Source organism: Thermobia domestica, chromosome 18 (assembly GCF_964235325.1).
Source record: "Thermobia domestica chromosome 18, izTheDome1.hap1.1, whole genome shotgun sequence".
NCBI classification, from domain to species: Eukaryota; Metazoa; Arthropoda; class Insecta; order Zygentoma; family Lepismatidae; genus Thermobia; species Thermobia domestica.
The window spans coordinates 97,458,336-97,481,821 of record NC_137471.1 but is presented as its reverse complement, the minus strand read 5'-3'; the positions used below and the strand labels follow the sequence as shown (position 1 = coordinate 97,481,821).

Below are 23,486 nucleotides of genomic sequence, written 5' to 3'. Positions count from 1 at the left end.
TTTTCAATTTACATGGATATTTTACCCCAATCAGAGTTATTGCTGCAGAGCTCTTAGATTACAGACGAGCAAAAACTAGAATTAAAAGTAATGAAAGCTGGCATGCTGATTACACATCCCCCACTAAAGGTGTCTGATCGGGCTGAAACGCTAAGAACTTTAGTTTTCGAGCTCTAAAAGACATAATATGCTTAAGTATGAATGAAGATAAAACAACAATAGACAAATACATAATTGTAGGAATTAGGTTTTATGTTCTGCATTGTTGGTCATACAATTTTGATAATCAACCCAGTAATACAAAAGTTTCAGAATTTGTGTCATACTAATTCATCTTACACAAAGCACTTATACATTGCAATAATTAAGAAACGTCCACTATAATACTATTTCTAAAAAGTTATTATTAGTACTATACATGCTATCACTAAACAAATTGATTTAAGTGAGTTTCCTCTATCCAGGATGTTACATATGTGTGTTTAATAGTTCAGTGCAATTAGACCAAAAAAGGGCAAAACCCGGACATTCAAAAAAACAAGTCGAAATCTTTTCTTTAATGATCATGATACTCTATTCAGTAACTCAGAGAAAGTTCCAAAAAATCCCGCATCGAGTTTGGTCACTACGGCCATCATATTGGATAGTCTATTTTCAATGCGAAAAGTTTTCGAGGAGACTTAGCATTAATTTTAACTGACTATAATACAGGTTGTAAACACAGCAGAGATATGAACCATACCTCGTTGAAAAGATATTTAATTAGTTGTTGTTATTGGTAAAAAGTTTGGAAATTTACATTTTCAAGAAAAGGAAAAAAGGGAAATTCTACAAAATTACTGCGAACAGAAGTGAAAAATTGAGTTTTGGGATGTTTATTACAACATTGTAGGAAGAAGAAACATAAAAACAATCCAAAACCTTTTCTAAAATGATCATGATACTCTATTCAGTAGCTCAAAGAAAGTAAAAGAAAAAAAATCACAGGTCGGATTTGGTCAGTATGGCCGGGATATTAGGTAGCTTATTTCCAATGCTAAAGTTTTCGAGGAGACCTAGCATTCACTTTAACTGACTATAATACAGGTTGTAAACTCAGTAGAGATATAAACCATACCTCGTTGGAAAGATATTTAATTAGTTGTTGTTATTGTCTAAAAACTGAAGAAATTTACATTTTCCCAAAATTGAAAAAATACAAATTCTACAAAATTTCCCAGAACAGAAGTGAAAAACTGAGTTTTGAGATTTTTATTACAACATTGTAGGGAGAAACAAAAAAATCCAAAACCTTTTCTAAAATGATCATGATACTCTATTCAGTAACTCAGAGAAAGTCCAAAAATTCCCGCATCGTGTTTGGTCACTATTGCCGGCATATTGGATGGCCAATTTCCAATGCCAAAAGTTTGCGAGGAGACCTAACATTCACTTTAATTGACTATAACACAGGTTGTAAACATAGCAGAGAAATATAAACTATACCTCGTTTTAAAAAATAATTAATTAGTAGTTCTTATTGTGTGAAAGTTGAAGAAATTAACATTTTCCCGAAAGGAAAAAAGGAACATTCTACAAAATTTCTCAAAACAAAAGTAATATATATATATATATATATATATATATATATATATATATATATATATATATATATATATATATATATATATATATATATATATATATATATTAGATTCTTATTACAACATTGTAGGGAGAAGAAACATAAAATATGTACAAAATTATTGACTACATCTTTCTTAGTAAAACATTAAAAATACATAATATAATATCTCCTAAAAGCTGGGATTTTGAAGTTTCATATAATGCATTAAATTCTCTCTTGATCCATATTGTAAGATTTTCACCTGTGAATCCGCAAATTTTGAGTGAAGTTATCAATGAGTAGTATTTGCAGAGCTTCAATAACCTCTACAAACTTAAATATTAGCTTGTTTGGAGAAATAAAGAACACGAAATTTCTGATAATTTCATGGAAATTTTAATATGTACGTATATAGTCCTTGCATGTAGGAATAGTAGGAAGAAATTAACATGTATCCGCAAGCATTGCTTAATTATTCTTTAGTCAGAAAGTCAATCCAATTCCCAGGTTGAGATTTTTTCTAGTAGTTGTAATATTGATTAAATTTTCAAATAGCGCATACTTATTCATCCACTTAGTCATCATCATCCTGTGGAAGGCAATGGCAAACCACCATGGGTTTACCTTGCCCTAGGAACCTTCGGGTCAAAGACCTGCATTCAATCAGAACACTACATCATTATTATCATCAATTCAGCTAATGATCCTGTAAAAGTAGAGTATATTTTACTAAAACAAGAACTCCCGAAGTTTGTAAAGCAAAGCTACTTCATAGTGAGACAGAATGAATAGTTTTGGTGCGGAATTTGAAGTGACCTGGCAATTGAACAAACTTTGATGAGAGCTATGAAAAGTAGTGGTAGTCTTACATGGGGACGAGGAATTTTGCTTCACCATTACCACATGGGTTCATTCCATGCCTGCATATTCAAGAATAGTGGAAGCTGTTGAGAAATCCACTGATGTTCCCCCGCCTCCTCCAAACAACATCTTGACTTGCGAGAATCTTGTTGAACTCGTAACGCTGAAGATGTCTGTTTCATCAGCCGGCTCCGAGAACATAAACCATTCGAGAGGTCATCCCAACTTACATCAATATCTACTGATTTGCTAGCAGGTGAAAATGTAAATTGTGATAAAGCATTAGAAGTTAGACTTGCTGTGATGAAGAAGATTGGGCAATTCAGTGAAATTCATCTGAAACGCAAGTCAAGTGTGAAGTCTTTGGGCAGCTTAACAGGATCAGTAACTGTACGTAATGAAACAATGTGTGTAAACCCAAACAAGCTTCTGCACTCCATGATATGCAGAATTAGCTCTGAAGAACAGTTGTCTGAGATCTTCAAATATGAACTATTTGTATATCCTCTCTCCTTATTTGGTGAAGCAGGTCTAATGAAAAAAGGTACAAAATCATCGACAATACTCGTTTTGTCCTGAACTTCGACCAAGAAAACAACAAGTGGTGACGCAAAACTGGGTGTATCCTACATAGTTGATGGTGGGCATCTCATGCATCGTGTTGTATTGCAGTGTCCAGCCACGTACAAAGAAATATGTCAGCAATATACTGCATGCGTTGTTACACATTACGGAAAAAAGCCTCGTCGTTTTTGATGGAAATAACGAAGGTATAAAGACGAAAGCTGAGGAGCATCTGCAACGTGCAGGGAACACTTGCCACGTAGACATAGAATTAGAAGATAATATTACTGTAATTGAAGGGCAGACTGAATTTCTCCTATATCACAGCAACAAAATGAGATTTAGCCATCTTTGGAGTAAGCATTTACATAAATTAGGATACAAAGTACTCCAGGCCAAGGTAGATATTGATATGCTGATTGCAACCATGGCTATTACAGAGGCCAAGAAAGGCCTTAGAGTTATTTTCATTGTTGAAGACAAAGATTTATTAGTTCTTCTAGTTGCCCTTACTCCACCAGACACATCTTCAAAAATGATTATGCCAGTCCAGTGAAGATTTGCGCAGACAAGATTCACCATATTGGAACTATTCAAGATTATATAGGTGATGTGAAAGACTTCCTTCTAATTGTACACGGCTTCACAAGATGCGATTTAGTTTCGTCTATTTATCGATAAGGCAAAATCTCTGCTTACAAAAAATTAGAGTAATAAGGAACCTAGAGAGAAACTAAGTATTTTCAATAATTCTCGAGTGTCAGCTGAAGCTGTGGCTTAAGTTGGTGAATCTTTCTTTCTGTCACTGTATGAATCAAAAGATATCGGAAACTTGGGCATTTTATGCCACCAAGTATATGAGAAGACAATTGCCAAACAGCCTATACATTTGCAGTTTAACTTAGCTGTACTTCCTCCTACAACAGGAGCCGCTCGTGATCATTCATTCCGAGTTTTTTATCAAGTGCAGCAATGGCGTGATGTCAACATGGACAGTTTACGCTAGGGTTTGAAGATAGTCAATAGTTACCTATGTCCCATACCAACTTCGAAGTTCGCTGCTCCTAAAGACTTACTACATCTTACCTCATGTTCCTTGCACCGATGACTGTGAAGTTCTGAGTGCTGGAGAGGTATGTTAAAATGGTCAATCATGTATATGTATTTCATATGGCATGAACGTACCAACTGAAACATAGAAGATGAACAGGAAGTGGGTGACGATTTGCTAGTTCCCGAAAAGGATATCGAAGAACCGGAGTACCGGACCCCTAAAATATGCAGTTTCAGGCTCACTGACTCACTGACTCACTCATCAAATTGATTAGGTACTTCATAATGAGATAGAGACGTGAAAATTTGCATAAAGATACCCTATAACGATCTGAGTACGGAAAAAGTCCGAAATCTGAGGAATGTGCTATGGGAAACTTTTTATGGTCAAAAAACTGTTTTTAGCCAGGTAAAAAATCGTTTCACTCACTCACTCATCAAATTAACTAGGTACTTCCATGAAATAGAAACGTGAAACTTTGCATGAAGGTACCCTATAATAACTTGAGTACGAAAAAAGTCCAAAATCTGAGGAATGTGCTATGGGAATTTCTTTATGGGCAAAAAACTGTCGTTAGCCAGGTAAAAAATCGTTTCACTCACTCACTCATCAAATTGATTAGGTACTTCCCAATGAGACAGAGACGTGAAACTCTGCACAAAGGTACCTTATAATGACTTGAGTATGGAAAAAGTCCGAAATCAAAGGAATGTGGTATGGGAAAATTTTATGGGCGAAAAACTGTTCTTAGTCAAACACAAATCGGTTCATTCTCTCACTCGTCAAATTGATTAGATACTCCCCAATGAGAAGAGACGTGAAACTCTGCACAAAGGTACCTTATAATGACTTGAGTATGGAAAAAGTCCGAAATCAAAGGAATGTGGTATGGGAAAATTTTATGGGCGAAAAACTGTTCTTAGTCAAACACAAATCGGTTCATTCTCTCACTCGTCAAATTGATTAGGTACTTCCCAATAAGATAGAAACGTAAAACTTTGCATAAAGGTACCCTATAACGACTTAATTATGGGAAAAGTCCGAAATCTGAGGAATGTGCTGTGGGAAATTTTTTATGGGCCAAAAACTGTCCTTAGCCAGGAAAAAAAATCGTTTCACTCACTCACTCATCAAATTGATTAGGTACTTCCCAATGAGACAGAGACGTGAAACTCTGCACAAAGGTACCTTATAATGACTTGAGTATGGAAAAAGTCCGAAATCAAAGGAATGTGGTATGGGAAAATTTTATGGGCGAAAAACTGTTCTTAGTCAAACACAAATCGGTTCATTCTCTCACTCGTCAAATTGATTAGATACTCCCCAATGAGAAGAGACGTGAAACTCTGCACAAAGGTACCTTATAATGACTTGAGTATGGAAAAGTCTGAAATTTGAAAAATGTGCTATGGGAAAGTTTTTATAGGCAAAAAACTGTCCTTAGCCAAGCAAGAAATCGTTTCACTCACTCAGTCATCAAATTGATTAGGTACTTCTCAATGAGATAGAAACGTGAAACTTTGCATAAAGGTACCTTATAATGACTTGAGCATTAAAAAAATCCGAAATGTGTGGCATGTGTTATGAGAATTTTTTATGGGCGAAAAGCTGTTCTTAGCCAATCAGAAATCGGTTCATTCTCTCAATCATCAAATTGATTAGTTACTCCCCAATGAGATAGAGACGTGAAACTTTGCATAAAAATACCCTATAATGACTTGAGCATAGAAAAATTCCGAAATGTGTGGCATGTGTTCTGAGAATTATTTTTTTTATGTGCGAAATCTGTTCTTAGCCAAGCAAAAAATTCTGTTCATTCTCTCAATCATCAAAATGATTAGGCAGTTCCCAATGAAATATAGACGTGAAACTTTGCATAGAAGCACCCTATAAAGACTCGAGTACAGGAAAAGTCTGAAATGTGATTAATGTGCTATGGGATTTTTTTATTGGCGAGAAACTGTCCTTAGTCAAACATAAATAGGTTCGTCCTCCCACTCATCAAATTGCTTACTTGCTTCCCAATGAGATAGAAACGTGAAACTCTTCATAAAGGTACCTTATAATGGCTTAAGTGTGAAAGAATTCCGAAATGTGAGGAATGTGGTATGGGAAACTTTTTATGGGCAAAAAACTGTCCTTAGCAAAGCAGAATACGGTTCATTCACTCACTCATCACATTGATTTGCTAGTTCCCAGTGAGATAATGACGTGAAGCTGTGCATAAAGGTACCTTATAATGTTGTCAATCGTCTGAGTGGTCGAGATGGTGTCCTCCTCGGTGGTCTATTGGTTACTACGTGCGCCTTTGGTGTATGGGATCCTGGGTTCGATTCCCGGTGGAAGAACCTTTGTAATCTTAACTCTCCTCGATGTTTCTGTGTTCGTGTCCCTGTCGTTCTAGGTTAATAGAAAAACGAGCTAAGGTCACTGAGAAAAATCCGTTATCCGTACAGCGGTATAGTGTACAAATATACGGGATCCTTATGTTTACTACAGAAATCAATACTTAATATACGTTATCCATATGCTACATAGTACTGCCCTCTTTTCCGCTTAGATGTTACACAATGTCGTCGCAGGATGTATGACATCTGACAGTCTTCCGTACATTACGTACGTCAGCTATAAGTTACATACGGCCATCTGTATGTGAGATTCTGACCTCCTACATACACTCTTTTCGTTCGTGAGGAAAGTACGTTTATTCGGAACACTTATAGGCTACGGAAAGTATGTTTAAAATATACTTTTTCAGTTATACGTTTAGTGTACGTTAAGTCCAAAAACTACAGGATTTACACATGTAACCAACGTTTTTACGTACGCCACATACATTTTTCTCAGTGTGCGAGTAAAATAAGTGAAAACTAGTAATAAGTAGTTAAGCAAGTTAATGAATGTTCTGTGAATCAGTTAACTTCTAAAAACGTGGGCTAAGACACGTACATACTGCTGTAAATTTTGTGGTTGGAAACCCAGAAAAGAAAATCCAATATTTTGTCTTTTTTCGGTGTAGACTTTTTCTTTATTGCAGTCATTGGTATTAAATAGATATTGAAATTAATTTCATACTGTAGAGGAGGAGAATATTTAAAATTAATGAAGTTTTCAAAGAAATGAGAAATCCAATTGTTCGAATTTATGTGAGACTAGCAACAAAATGTAACCGATTTCGTAAATATATTGGTACCACGAGTTATATTATAATTACCACAGTCATTGTGTAAAAATGTTCTTGATGCTTGGTGTGTCTATCTGTGAACAGTGTGAGAATCTCTTACGTTTCAGCCTTTTCATCAACAGTGATTTTCGTTCCTATTGCTCTTCATATTTCCTGAATTTGCCTTCCTGGGGGTTCGTCCCCACATCCTCGCCTTTGCTCGGCCTACTTCCTCACACCTCTTAAGCTTAAAATTCCAGAATTTCAAGTTTCTTTTCCTATTTCAACTATCTAAAAGATAAGATTTTGTATTCCAGGAAAACGCCTATTTAAACAACATGGTGATTTCTTCATCTCCCTTTAGACTCCTTAAAAATTAAAAGTATTTAATTTTAGCAAATTTTCCTGTAGGTTAGTCCCGGGAGGCTACAATCGTGCCAAATTTCATCATTCTAATCCTGTCGGAAGTGATTAAACATTTTGAGGTGTAGAAGACGTCCAATATAAATAAAATGGAAAAGTTTTTTCTGTTCCCTATAAAACCACTCTAAACTTGGAAATTTTCATTTTTACTGACTTATTTAGGTAATACTAATGGAAATGTTGAAGCGTACCGAATTTCACGTTTGTATTCCAATTTCAAGTATCTAAAATATGAGATTATATGTTCAAAAAGGCCTATTGAAACAGCATGGGGAATTTCTTCATCTCCGCTTTAGACTCCCTAAAAATTAAAAATATTCACTTTTGGCAATTTTTCTGTCGGTTAGTTCCGAAAAACTACAATCATGTCAAATTTAATCAACATAGCCCTACAGGAAGTGCCCTGTAATTTTGAGGCGTAAAAGTGTCCCATATAAATACTTACCATGGGAAAGATTTTTCAGTTCCGCATAAAACCACTCTAAAGTTGGAATTGTTTATTTCTGCTGATTTACTTAGGTAATACTAATGAAAACGTACAAGCATACCGAATTTCAATTTTTTATTCCAATTCCAAGTTCCTAAAACATGAGATTATATGTCCAAAGAAAGACCCATTTAAATAACATGGGAAAATTCTTCATCCCCCTTCATCATTTCAACTTTCCACGTCAACCGGAAGCACCCCTCTAATTTATGTCAGTTCATGTAGTTTTATATACAGTTAGGATAAGTTGGTGGCAAATATTATTAAGTTAACAAGCTATTTGAAAGGTGTGTATCATTGAAAGGAAAACCCGAGGCAGTATGAAACTGCGCAACATGCGCGTCATGTAATGAACTCCGTAATTTCGTAATGCGAAAAGGTAGAGAACAACTAAGTATATTGAAACACCAGCTATGTCTAGTAATGTAGCAGCGAAGATTCAGCATCAAGAGTTTTGGGCCCTGTTGAGACTCTTCGTATTTAGGTAATGAAAAATGAGATGTTAGCGTCGTGATTTTGTAGTTCGGGTAAATGAATTAGAATCTCGTTTGGACATAACTCTCTGACAGATATTTAATAAAATAAATCCTCCTCGCTGTTCTAGTGGCTAGCGTATGCACTTTTCTTGTACAGGGTCTTGGGTTCGATTCCCGGTGAGAGAGCCCTTGGGAACTAATGTTGCATGTAACACATTATGACTCCTTTAAAAATGTACAATTTTAAATTTAAATCCAGCAATATGCCACAATTGAGAATCCCAATATACGATATTGACATAGTGAACTACAAAAATGAGTGAAATATGAACAAAAGCACTAGAGGTGCAAAAAGTGCAACCAAGTTCGTCAGCCTCAAAAAGTGTTGAGATGAGGATGGATGAACCAAGTTCCTTGGCCAATGCATCTGAAAGGAACACTAGAACTTGGCGCGAGGTCTCAAGGAAAATGATGTTAAGGAACCTTAGGGATAGTGGTGGTGGGTTTGAGACCACCACCAACCTTAGGAATATCAACTTTCCTAAGGCGCTAAGGCACATGTACAGTATGCTGCAGTAAGATTAGTGGTTCGAGACCCAGACAACGAAAACTTATATTCCTCCACGAAGTGTCAAAGTGAATGATGTTAACGAGTCTTAGGGATGGTGTTTGTGTGCGTGGTTGATTTGAGGGTCACTATTAGCCTTAGGGCTGAAATGTCCGGCAGTAAAACTAGGAACAGACATCTTAATGTATTCGAATATGCTAGACACCTCGCGCCAAGTTCCAGTGATCCTTTCAGATGCAGTGGCCAAGGAACTTGGCTCAACCATCCTCATCTCAACACTTTTTGAGGCTGACGAACTTGGCTGCACTTTTTGCACCTCTAGTGTTTATGTTCATATATCCTCGTCTGGAATAGATTCAAGTAAACGTAAGTTACTTTCAAATCAAAATTATCTAAGTTTAAAACCTTTACATAATAAAGAATTGCCTTTTCCTAGCACAAACATTACAAATGTTTATATGTTACTAAACATGATTTTTTTTTCAACAATTCTTCCGACTAATCGGGCTTGCTAAAAATAAAGAATATTTTTAAATCCCTCAAATTCTGGGATTTTTCTCCTTTTCCCTCTCCCAAAATAGTCAACATTGAGTTTTCTAAAAGATATTGCAGCTTTTTCATATGTCTATCCATTGATAATTTCAATCAAAACTTGTGAATGCGCAGGTGAAATTTTTCCAATATTTGGAAAAGAGGGGAATTTAACGTGAATCTAGGTTTAAAATCCCAGCTTTAGAAGGCAATTACATTGTGTATTTTTAACCTTTTACTGAGAAAGGTTTAACCAACAATTTGCACATATTTTATGCTTCTTCTTCCTACAATATTGTATTATAATAAGGATCAAAAAACAAAAATTTTCACTTCTGTTTTCAGAAAGTTTGTGGAATTTCCCTTATTTCCCTCTAGAGAAAGTGAAACTTACCTCAATTTTCACACAATAAGAACAAAACTAGTTAAATATCTTTTCAATGAGGTATAGTTTATATCTCTCTGCTATGTTTACAACCTGTGTTATAGTCAATGAAAGTGAATGTTAGGTCTCCTCGCATTGGAAATTGGCCATCCAATATGCCGGCCATAGTGACCAAACACGACGCAGGAATTTTTGGACTTTCTCTGAGTTACTGAATAGAGTATCATGATCATTTTAGAAAAGGTTTCGGCTTGCTTTTTGAATGTCCTGATTCAGACCTAATTGCACTGTACTATAAATAAATAGCTATAATGTGTTTTTACAGTATTAATGGATTAAACATTTCTCGATGTGAAAAAGTGTAAATCACACATGCCAGCAGGTGTCACTTAATGTTTGAAATCCTTGATTCGCAATCAGAGTTCAGGTTGGAATCCGAATGTTAGAAATAAAATAAAATACTTAATTTAACATCCCATCTTGTGTTCTTTATGCCAAAGGAGAGTATTAATGGGCGAAAGCGAAATGTTATTTTGAAAGAGATGGTGGGAAGAAAAGGTGAACATCAGGAAAACCCACGGAAACGATGTTGTAAATCAAAAACTAATCTATTCTACAATAAAATCAAAGGACCTCCTCATTTAGGGTGAACACTCTACCATTGAGAAACCGTGCTTTTCAGGTTCGAATCCAGTGGGCAGCATTCTGACTCAGTTTCTTCAAGGGTTTCATAGAATGAGAGTCGCAATGATAGGTTCAAACATAGAACCTTCCTTCGACTTTCTTTCCCATTGTTATCATTATTTTCATTGTTAATTATTCCATTATAAGTTAACCTCGCAGGTTGTATTTGGATGTTCGTGAAGTAAATAAATTAAACATAAACACACTCGCTAAATTTGAGTAATTGAAAACAGTAACTTTAGAAATGTTTAACAATAATTAATTAATTCATAAAAATACATATTTTGAAGAAGGAAGTCAAGTATTTCACTAAAAAGTTGACATTACATTGAAGAGATAAAGTTACTATTTCCATATTCTGTCTTCTTTCCTTCCTCCCCTTTTAATATATTCAAGAGCGCATATATCACTCGTATATATATTCACATGTTCATTTATATTGAGTCATGCAGGAACAACAAAACACGTCTGTCCTTTGACATCGGCTTTTGTAGCACCTCAAAAGAACGCGATATATTCAAGTTTAAGTATTATGACTGTGTGATGTATAAAGAAGTATATGGAGTCATACAGATGCCTTTAACTTACCTTACGTTCGTATATAGGAAAGTACACCCATGTTTATATGAGATGAGATGAGAAGCAGGCAGAAGAATGAATATATGGGAGGGATGTAAGTTTAGTTTAGGTCATGCAAAAAAAAAAAAAAAAAAAAAAAAGATGCGTGCATGAGAATTATATTCCTTTCAAGCAGTGAAGGGCGTGTACGAAAAACCGCAGAGTTCGGCTTTCAACGATTTTTCAAAGCCATCAATCTTAATGTTGCTAAGGAGGTTGTCAAATAATATTTTTTCCCTCTTCCGCCTAATTTTTATTGCTTTTTATTGTTTGCCCATAATCACTTGTTTGTGTGCACTGAGAGTGCATTTTATTCCTAAATCATTTGCTTTTTGCCCCCTTGCACAATATGCTAAAACAATTATATTGCAGCGATACCACAAGTGCCTGTAAGTAAAATCAAATTGATGTTTAAAATGTAGTCAGTATTGGATGAACGCAAAAAATAGTTATTTTTAAGTAACATTAGTTATGGTTGCATCTCAATAAAACCCATGAGGAGGAGCTATGAAAAAGCAGTATATTCAAACTATAATGAATTTCTTAGCTATAAAATCTGGTATTGTTCTTTTTATGTCCGTTTGGATGTAGATGAACAGTCTAGTGCCTACAACTATTCATAACTGGCAGTCGTAATAATAATTTGTAGTGTCTTTACGGAACCCTAACACATGCTCTAGTTAGACTTCTTCGAAAGATGAATATTTTTCCTCTCATTCATTCCATATTTTTTCCTACTCATCAATGCAGTCTCATATCCAGGGTCCTTGAAGAACACAAAACCATACTAGGGAAAGTTATGCAAGATGTCTGAAACCATTCGTCCATCATATCAACATACTAAATATTTTCATACCAAAACCAGAAATATTGTATTTAGTAATCTTAAATTTTTAAATTTTAAATCTAAACATTGACCAAAATAATCTGTTTTTGTTAAATTAGAAAAGTCTTCAAATCGTTAGGATTATTTTAATAATGAAGAGTTCCGGTAAAATCTGAGTATTGACTAAGGTTTTTACATATTGCAGCCTTAATATGAATATCCTGGAATTATAAATAATATTCAAATATTCATCATACAGAGATTACTAGGTTATCAAATTAGGCATATCCTGAATACGAGGTAATATATTTTTTTAAAATTTTTACATAAACATTACTAATTTATGCCTCATATCTTTTTTATATAAAAGCAAATCAAAATTCTCTTTAAACATACTATAATAGTTGAATACTTAATTTATAGAAAGCTTTCAAAGTTCTAATTATAAAAGTAACTATCAGTAACTTGTAACGATATAATCTATTCTTGTATCCATATTCCATTGGGGTATGTTCACTTTCTAAACCACTTCAGACCAATTCCTCACTAGCTATATTTCATATCTCAACAGTTAGACTGAAAGTTAATTTTTAAAATAAAACATGGTAAATTTTTATTCTACATCCGATTATATAGGGTTTTTCAAAATTATTCTCTGTCAAACTATGGTATACATTTCAATCCAATTGCATGAGGTAGGTGTTACTGTTTGCATCCAGTTAAGGAGATAGCGACTCAACATACGACAATTCCGTAAACGTTTCCTCCATGAAACGAAGGGACTGTTAACATTTTCTCTTGACGCAGCGCTAAACACATTCACTTTAGGGGAGACCAGAGATTTCATTTATAAACAAGCATTATATAAATGAAGGTATACATAAAAATAAATGTAAAAATGTAAAATGTCAGAAAACTCACCACGTTCGGTTGTAAACTATTATAAATGTTCAGTATGCTCTCTTCTGACACAATCCTGGAGATATATATATATATAAACCCTATAGCTGTAATTCATTTTCATGTTACACACGGTCTAGCATCAGAGACGTAGCTAGGGGAGAGGCGAGCGGGGCGGTTGCCCAGACTCTGATAACAAGACAGCGCCGAACGAGCAAGCAGAAAGGAAAAGTGTTGGAAATGAGTAAACGACGCCTCACCCTGAAAACGTATTGGCGCTCTATTAAATCAATATTGTTGTCAGTTTGTAAACAAATAGATTTGTTAAAAATTTTCTTGTTGGCTCAGCTCGCAACCCAAATGTTTCAATGAGAGTCACAACAGGGTTTTACTTATTACCTTGAAAAGTTATTATATATGATTTGTTAATGACTATGTGATATACAAGTGCCGAGTAATGACTTACTCTAAGCAAGAGTTTTCAAAATCAGAAACGGTCAAAGTCTGAAATACGTGTTCGGCACTTTTATGGTGACGAGTTTGCTAAGATAATCATGCTTTTCTGTCCAATTGGATTAATCATGATGATGAGAATGAAGGCTTCGAGAAATTCACGAAGAAGGCTCCTTCTCAATTTTCGTTACATTTCACAAAATATTTTTACCATAAAAGAGTCGGAATTAAAATGCTATTTGTGTAGTCACATACAAAATAAAATAACAAAAATTTACAATTATTACTGGAAATTAATGTCACCCATTTTGAACATTAAAAAAAAGGAAAAAAACATAGTTTCTAATGTACTAAAATTGGATAAGCTTGCATATGTGCATCATTTTTATTCATATTAGTTTCATTTTTTTTGTATATAGTTTAGTGGTTTAGTGAATTCTTTGTGATTCTTTTAGTGATTTTTCTAGTGAGTTTTAGTGAGTTGTGTTTGCATTGGCTGGCAACAGTGCCTTCAGTGTGCTGTTCAAGTGTGTCTGTACATTCGAAAATGTGCGGCGAAGTACAACTAGTCAAGCATATTCATTCATAGTTTTAGAAAAGCATATTTTTCATAGTTTTTAGAGAAGCACTCATGTTCATTCATAGACAAGATTTACATGTTCTTAACAGTGTTTTAGAGTGCTACTCAGTTTATGTGTGACCGAAGACAAAGTATGACAGGTTAGCAAGCAACCATGTGGTTTAGCAGCAAGCAAGCAACAATTACTGCAGAAACAAGTTAAGATAAGTAATTCATTGTACTAACCTTTAAGTATTATATCAATCATTATGTTAACATACGAACAAAGCATGTCATGTTTATTATATTAACGCATGTACCTCGGAATAAGAATTGAAGCAAGTAACATCTAAAATATTCGTCAAGTCTTATTTCTCGTTCCTTCATGATATCTGGGTGAATCAGTAAAATGGGTTTAATCATACAGTTCATTAGCTTTGGATGTGATATGTGTGATTTGTAAATAAAGTACATAAACATATCACCCCTTCATACATCATCATTTTTTGGTCCTCCGGGCCGGATATCAGAACGAGAAACGTGACTGCATTCTTTGTTCTCGTGTGTGTTTGTGTGGGTGCTGCTGTCATAAGCAGGACAGAGCTGTTCATATCAGTATAGTGGTGTGTGTGCATTCAACCCAGCTGAATTCAAGGTTACACGTTTGTAGGTCACTCAGAAGTAAAAAAAAAAAAAAAAAAAAAACAAATATTGTCAGCGCTTTGAGTAGTTAAAAAAAAAGACTGAAACAATGGCAGAAGTGCAGTTGGGTCAATTAATTAAGAAACGTGCTTCGGTCAAAGGTCAGGCAACAAGAATACAGACATTTCTTCAAAAACTACAGAATGAAAATAAACCTAGCATACAAGAAGCAAGAACGAGGCTAGTTGCACTTGAAGGGGTTTTTATTAAGTTTGATGAGATACAGTCAGAAATAGAGCTCTTGGATGAGACGGGTGAACAAGAAACGCACAGAATTACATTCGAGGAACTGTATTATGATTCAAAGGTTAAGTTACAAGAATTTATTGATAGTTTTGAACAAAAAACGGATTCAGGGACAGCAAATAACAAAGCTGGAAATTCTAGTAGTAGTTCAGTACAATTGCCTAAAATTTCCTTGCCCACATTTTGCGGTAAATACGAGGAATGGTCGCCCTTTAAGGACATTTTCATTTCCCTTATTCACAATAACGAATCATTAAGTACAGTTTGTAAGTTTCAATATTTGCGCACATCACTCAAGGGAGAAGCGTTTACATTAATAGCAAATCTGCCAACGGTAGAAGTAAATTACGAAATTGCATGGAAGCTTCTTGTTGAACGCTACGAAAACAAACGGTTGATAGCTTCGACATATGTACGAGGGTTGCTCAATATCAAGCCAGTAACGAAAGAAAATGCTAAAGACATTAGACAATTTGTAAATACTGCACGTAGTAATTTTCAAGCCCTTGAAGCATTGAATTTGGACAAACCTTTGCATGACGTACTCCTAACACAACATTTAGTAGAAAAACTTGATTCGACAAGCAAAAGGGAATGGGAAGCTGAGCAAAGTAGTGACTCCTTTCCATCGTTATCGGAATTATTTTCATTTTTAGAAGGTCGTTGTCAAATGTTAGAAAACATTCGTCCTACTCAATCTGAAAGTACTTATGACAACAAAAGTGTAGAGTCCAAAGCAAAAAGAAAGAATAACAGTCAAGTGAGTTCGTTTGTTACTGTGCTTCCAAATGCATGTAACATTTGCCGTAGCAAAGAAACGCATGCTGTTTTTCGTTGCCCAGAATTTCTGAGTGCCAACATTAAGCAAAGAAAGGAGCTCGTGAAGCAAAATAAATTATGTTTTAATTGCTTAGGTAATAAACATCAAGTAAGGGCATGCAAATCAAGTACTTGTAAGAAATGTAATTTTAAGCATAATACACTGTTGCATGAAGATACTACTCAGGAGGCTACTAACAAAGACAGTTCAAGCAAAACAAATAACAATACTACTAACGTACCTAAAGTTAAGGAGCAGAATCAGGTTAAAGTTCAACCACAGGACTCTTATTGCTCATTTAAGATTAATTATGGTCAGCAAGTCTTATTAGCAACAGCGTTAGTTAACGTAACAGACACTAAAGGTCGTTTTCAACAATGCAGAGTGTTATTAGATGCAGCGTCTCAATCGAATTTTGTAAGCGAAGCTTTAGTTCATAGATTAGGTCTCAAGAAAACGAAAAATCGTGTTCCTATTAGAGGTATCAGTTCTGTAACCTCCGAAGCTCAGCACAGTGTTGAAGTTCATATTTATTCTAGAACATGTGATTTTAGTGCAGTGGTCGATTGTTTAGTATTGCCAAACATTACAGGTTGCATACCTTCTAAGGATATTGATCACACTAATTGGAACTTGCCAAAGGATATTTGCTTAGCCGATCCAAATTTTCATCGCTCGTCGTCAGTAGACATGCTTATAGGTGCGGGGTTATTCTACAGTCTCCTCGAGCCAGGCCAGAAGACTAGAAAAGGAAATTATCCAGTTTTGCAGGAAACGAAGCTAGGATACGTTGTCGTCGGAAATATGCCTTCAATACCCGAAGAAGCCAACCAGTCGGTAATTTCATGTTTTGCTCAGATGGAGACAGACTTGGATACACAATTGAGAAAATTCTGGGAACTCGAAGATCTTCAGACTAAGATTTACACGCCGGAAGAAGAAAATTGTGAGAAGCATTTTTTAAAAAATACAACCAGAAATGGAGATGGAAGATTTATTGTCAAATTACCAAAGAAGGAAGAGAATGCAGCTTTAGGAGAGTCTTACAACATGGCACTACAAAGATTTAAGCAGCTTGAAAGAAGATTGCTACAAAATCCTGAGTTTCATAAACAATATGCCGCCTTCATGGACGAGTATTTAAGTTTGGGTCACATGCGAAAGGTTACAGAAGAAGACGTGAACAGCAGCAGCAGTTGTTATCTTCCACATCATCCTGTATTCAAGATGGACAGTACAACAACTAAATTAAGAGTGGTTTTTGATGCAAGTGCAAAAACGTCTAATGGCAAATCATTGAATGACATTCTTCAAGTTGGACCAATTGTTCAAGATGACTTGTACTCCATTATTTTAAGGTTTCGGTTGTATCCAGTTGCATTTACAGCAGACTTAGAGAAAATGTACCGCCAAATATTAATTCATGATGAGGACAAGTGTTTACAACGCATCCTTTGGAGAAACTCAGTAGAAGAACCGATCCAGACGTATGAGTTACAAACAGTGACGTACGGGACTTCGTCAGCATCCTTCTTGGCAACAAGATGTCTGAAGCAAATAGCGGAGGAAAATTCCAAGGAATTTCCAGAAGCAGCAGAAGTAATAAAGCACAATTTCTACATTGATGATGTGTTAAAATCAGTACCAAACGTGTCAAAGGCCTTAGAACTACAGAAGGATCTTATTAATATTTTAAGCAGAGCAGGTTTCAAGCTTTGTAAATGGAGTTCTAACAAAGAAGAAGTACTTCAAGGAGTTCCTGAAGACTTCAGGGAAAAACAACAGCCAATCATACTTGGTCAGCAAGACGGTGTTAAGACTTTAGGAATAGCATGGATTCCATTAACAGACAAACTTATAATTTCGAACAAAATTTGTAAACACGGAACTGCAGTAGAAAGTAATGTTGCAATGACAAAAAGACAAGTCGTCAGCATAGTGTCATCTATCTTCGATCCATTAGGTCTAATCGCTCCAATTGTCATCAAATACAAGAATTTCTTACAGAAGTTGTGGAAGACAGGGATGGATTGGAATGACCCATTAGACACAGTCCTACAAGTTGAGTGGAATCAATTAATGTCTTGGTTACCTGCGATGGCGAAGATACAAATTACAAGAAACGTAATGTCTTCAGAGAACGTTAAGGAAATTCAATTACATGGGTTTTGCGATGCAAGTGAAGAAAATTTTGGAGCAGTAGTGTACATCAGGGCTACAGACGAACAAGGAAACATTGAAGTCAATTTACTTTGTTCAAAGTCGAAGGTTGCACCACTGAAGAAGCAAACTTTGCCTAGATTGGAATTATGTGGAGCACTGTTACTTTCGAAGCTAATAGACAAAACACTATCCATATTGAACATAGAGGTCAGTGGTATACACCTGTGGACAGACTCGACGATAGTTTTGTCATGGATCAAATCACCTCCCAATCGTTGGAAGACATTTGTATCCAACAGGGTGGCTCAAATTCAGAGAATCACAAAAATTAATCAATGGCACCACGTGCCCAGTAAAGAAAATGCGGCAGACATAGTTAGTCGAGGAGCGGATCCCAACACTCTTATTCAGTCTCGAGAGTGGTGGCATGGTCCAGAGTTTCTTCACACAGCAGAATGGCCATGTCAAGAACAAAATGAGCCGGCTAATATTCCAGAAGAGAAGAAAGTCATGATAAGTTTGGTGGAAGTTCATGAAACAAGCTTTATGAAAAGATATTCATCGTTAAACAAAATGTTGAGAGTAGTAGCATATTGTTTGCGATTCAAACATAATTGTCTTTCCAAGAAATCAGAAAGAAGAACCGATAGTCTTGACGCTTCGGAACTTCGTTTAGCGTTACACAGATGTATCAAGATAGTACAACATACTACCTATCATCAAGAAATATTGAACTTGCAGCAACAAATGGAAGTTTCAACAAAGAGCCCAATCAAGGATCTTTTTCCATTTCTGGACACGGAAGGAATGCTAAGAGTAGGAGGAAGATTGGAACATTCAAACTTGGAGTACGACAACAAGCACCAATTCATCCTACCTGCAAGTCATCATTTCACCCATCTGATAGTCAAAGAAGAACATAAAAGGTTGCTTCATGCAGGACCACAGCTTCTTATTGCATCTTTGCGTACAAGATATTGGATTCCAAGAGCTAAGAAGATGGTCAAGGCAATAGTACACAATTGTTTGGTTTGTTTCAAGTGGAGATCAACAAGTTCATCACAGTTAATGGGACACTTACCCAAGGAGAGAGTAAATGAAGCAAGACCATTTGTACACGTGGGAGTTGACTATGCAGGATTCTTTTATGTCAAGCCCACGATTCGCAGCAAAATTCAAATGAAAGTCTATGCAGCGTTGTTCATCTGTTTAGCCACTAGAGCAGTTCACATAGAAATAGTTTCAGACTTAAGTTCTCAAGCCTTCATCGCAGCATTGAAGAGATTTATTGCTAGGCGAGGAAAATGCTTATCTATCAGTAGCGACAATGGTTCAAACTTTGTTGGCGCCAATCGAGAATTGCAACAATTTTTTGAATCTAAGACTAACCGAAAGGACATCCTGGAATACTCAGCTCAAGAAGGTTTAGAATGGAAATTCATTCCTGCCAGATCTCCTCACATGGGGTCATGGGAAAGTTCAATAAAATCCATGAAGTACCACCTACGGCGTGTAGCAGGAACTGCAAGTCTGACATACGAAGAGTTGAACACGTTACTTATTCAAATTGAAGCCATTCTAAATTCAAGACCATTGACAGCCATTTCCAACGATCCTACAGATCCAATGTATCTCAGTCCAGGACATTTTTTAATGGGAGCTACACTTCTCAGCCTTCTGGAACCAGATCTACTAGACGTGCCTATCAACAGACTAGGAAGATGGCAACGGATTCAACAAATGAAGCAGCATATTTGGAAACGTTGGTCAAGGGATTACCTCAACCAGCTACAACAAAGAAGAAAATGGAAGTCAGCTCAGCATAATCTACAACCGGGCATGGTCATATTGTTAAAAGAAGACAATGTTCCTCCTCAAGTGTGGAAGTTAGGTGTGATTGAAGAAGTTCATCCGGTCAGTGATAATTTAGTGCGAGCGGCAACTGTGAAGTGCAAAAGTGGCATTTTTCGGCGTAGTGTTGCTAAGCTAATTCCTTTACCCCTAGAATATTAATTGATTGTGTCCAATCAAGGAGGGGGAGGATGGATAAGCTTGCATATGTGCATCATTTTTATTCATATTAGTTTCATTTTTTTTGTATATAGTTTAGTGGTTTAGTGAATTCTTTGTGATTCTTTTAGTGATTTTTCTAGTGAGTTTTAGTGAGTTGTGTTTGCATTGGCTGGCAACAGTGCCTTCAGTGTGCTGTTCAAGTGTGTCTGTACATTCGAAAATGTGCGGCGAAGTACAACTAGTCAAGCATATTCATTCATAGTTTTAGAAAAGCATATTTTTCATAGTTTTTAGAGAAGCACTCATGTTCATTCATAGACAAGATTTACATGTTCTTAACAGTGTTTTAGAGTGCTACTCAGTTTATGTGTGACCGAAGACAAAGTATGACAGGTTAGCAAGCAACCATGTGGTTTAGCAGCAAGCAAGCAACAATTACTGCAGAAACAAGTTAAGATAAGTAATTCATTGTACTAACCTTTAAGTATTATATCAATCATTATGTTAACATACGAACAAAGCATGTCATGTTTATTATATTAACGCATGTACCTCGGAATAAGAATTGAAGCAAGTAACATCTAAAATATTCGTCAAGTCTTATTTCTCGTTCCTTCATGATATCTGGGTGAATCAGTAAAATGGGTTTAATCATACAGTTCATTAGCTTTGGATGTGATATGTGTGATTTGTAAATAAAGTACATAAACATATCACCCCTTCATACATCATCAAAAATTTCATTTGTTATCGATAGTATGAAACGCTGTAAAGAAAATGAAATGAAATTTTTGAGTTTTACGTCCCACGGTTATGCCGACTAGGCTAAAGGAGACGGTGCTGATGAGAGATGAAGGAAATAGTGAAATGAAGAAAGTGGGAGGAAACGGGAGAACCCAGAGAAAACCCACGCACACGGTGTTTGTCCACCACAAAGTTCACTTAGCGGGGGTTGGGATCGAACCCGGGACCCCTAGCACCAAAAGTGAACACTCTACCACTGAGGCACCGCGGCCCAAACGCTGTAAAGAGTTGTAAATTTCCATGACTTTTCTCCAAGTGGATTTGTATACAACCAAAGACAGTTTTGTCAAGTTTAACAAAAAGTCCAATATAAGCCTCTTAAGACCAGCTCTTATTTGTAAAAGAATTCATAATTAATGCTTTTGTTTGCTGTAATTGGTCTGTTCAAACAGCTAGATAAAAATTAAGCGTAGTATAACAACAAAGTCAAAAAAGGAAAAGCTTGGTAAGGTGAATGTATGAAGCGCTAAATTCTACATCGCCCCGGGCGCCGAAATCTCTAGCTACGGCTCTGTCTTACATGATACCTGTAGGCCTAACAATGTGGATGGCATTACTTATGCGGTGTTTTAGTTCGTAAATTGTACGCAGTAGTGAAGAATAGTAAACTGCATCTTTAACGTAGCTCCAGAGGGAAAAATCACAAAGGCAAAAGCTTGAGAAATGTGGCGGATATGACAGAAGTTTGTCATCACCATTACTTTTGCGTTCAATTCAACGATGTTGTAGTTTTCTGTTCAAGAATGATCTCACTTCTCTGTGAAAATATGGAGGGTCTCCTCCAATTGCATGAGGTATGTTATTACCTTCATCCAGTTGAGGAAATAGTGACTCAGTCACTATATCAAGGAAAATGAATTCCGTAACCGTTTCCTCCATGTAAAAGAATAGACCGTAAATCTCTTCTCTCGACACTGTGCTAAACACATTCACTTTACGGGAGTTACGAAAGAACTCGACAAACTCGTGTGGATTTTCCATTCCCTAAATATACACAATGAATGAAATGTCGCCTAGATATTGATCCAACAGCTAAGTGAGCCTCAATACACAGTAATCGACGATGGAGCTCAATGGACTGAATATGAATCTTGGTCATCTTAGATATTTTATTTCTCACCCCCTTTTCACTCCTATACCGACGGGGATTGAATTTGAAATTATCTTAGCGAGTTGGCTACGGTGGCTCAGTGGCAGAGCGCTAACCTCTAATGCGTGGGTCCTTGGTTCAATCCCCGACCGAGTAAATTTGTGGTGTACAACATCGTATCCGTGGGTTTTCTCGGAGTACTTCCGTTTCCTCCCAAATTTTCATCAACATTTACTTGCTTTAATCATCCATCTACCTTAGCCTAAAGGGTAATTATGGGACGTTAAAGATTTCATCTCAACGACCCGAAAAACTGTGAATTACATCACGTAGTTCACACTTGGTGGAAGCTTTGATCACACTCAATATATTTTTCCCTTGCTACTTGGGGGGAAATGGACGTGGGGAATGGATAATCCCCAATAAAGAGCTTTGACTTATCCTCGTTTCATAATCTCACATGGTTCTCCTTTGGATGCTTAACAGATGCTGATTTTTAAAAAGTCCTGGTAAAATCATAAATATTCTGTTGTAGTTTGCCAAGCCATTTGCAGTACACTTGCAAGCTTTCATGAGTCAGGGTCTTCAACTAACCTCTTTAGCTCGACTTCTAGTCTTCTGTTCAAATGTTCCTCATCAATCGAAGCATCCTCTTCGTCCCTCCACCTTTTCTTCCACTGTATCTTCTATCACATCTCTTGAGATTGTTCCTCCTCAGCCAAAGTCGCACACCAATTTCCTCATCTCTTTCTAACTGTTTCTAAAATTGTTCTTTCTTCGCCATCTATTCTTAATACTTTCTCACCGGCTTTTCGTTTGATCCACCTAATTTTCTCCATTCTTCTCCTAACACATATTTCTCCAGCCTTCAATCGGTTATCTTCACTTTTTCATAGCATTTATGCTACACACCCTGTATAGTACAATATAACTAACAAAACACATTTGAGTCCTTTTCTTAATCTTTTAATCAAAGAGCTACAGAATGTATTTTCCTACTTCCAAAATTCTTCTTTCAACATTCCTGTTCTTGATTTTTATTTTAAGTTAGAGAGAGCTTTTGTATTTTCTAGTAACACTACCTAGATATCAACAACCTTTTCTATTTTCTTCCCTCCTTCTTCCATATTTAACGCAAGGTACTTCGTTTGAATTTGACTATGGTCTTTCTAACCTTTATTTTTTTCGTTTCATATAATGCTAACATTTTTTTAAAACACAAACATTTTTTGTACAAATTACTACAAACTGATATATTGGCGAACAGAACTAAAATTCTGCACCATAAAATTTTAACAGGCAAAAACAAAAAAGAAAGTAAATAAAGCCTAAAAAATTAGATGTTATAAATTTGAATGAACATAAAATGGTAACATTAAATAAAAACATAATGGAATAAATATATTCTTACAGTAGGAATACTTCTTCCAGTTCTCTGCCTTTGGGTATGGTACCCTATATTGAGGCGACATTGCCTCTTAGAACTGCCA

The 23,486-nt window shown here is 35.9% G+C and overlaps 1 protein-coding gene across 1 annotated transcript; it reads left to right on the top strand.

Annotated features, from left to right (window-relative positions):
- The first annotated feature begins 16,976 nt into the window (after nt 1–16,976).
- Nucleotides 16,977–20,102, top strand: LOC145675185 (uncharacterized). The gene is made up of 2 exons (XM_081745554.1): nt 16,977–17,525; nt 18,717–20,102. The coding sequence occupies exons 1-2, from the start codon at nt 16,977–16,979 to the stop codon at nt 20,100–20,102; spliced, it is 1,935 nt and encodes a 644-aa protein (XP_081601680.1).
- Nucleotides 20,103–23,486: the final 3,384 nt, after the last annotated feature.

Excerpts from the sequence above, each read along its gene's own strand:
- LOC145675185 (XM_081745554.1), top strand. The coding sequence starts at position 16,977 with ATGGCACTACAAAGATTTAAGCAGCTTGAAAGAAGATTGCTACAAAAT. Across the intron at positions 17,526-18,716 it reads AATTTCCAGAAGCAGCAGAA|AAATCAGAAAGAAGAACCGA; the intron begins GTAATAAAGCAC and ends TGTCTTTCCAAG.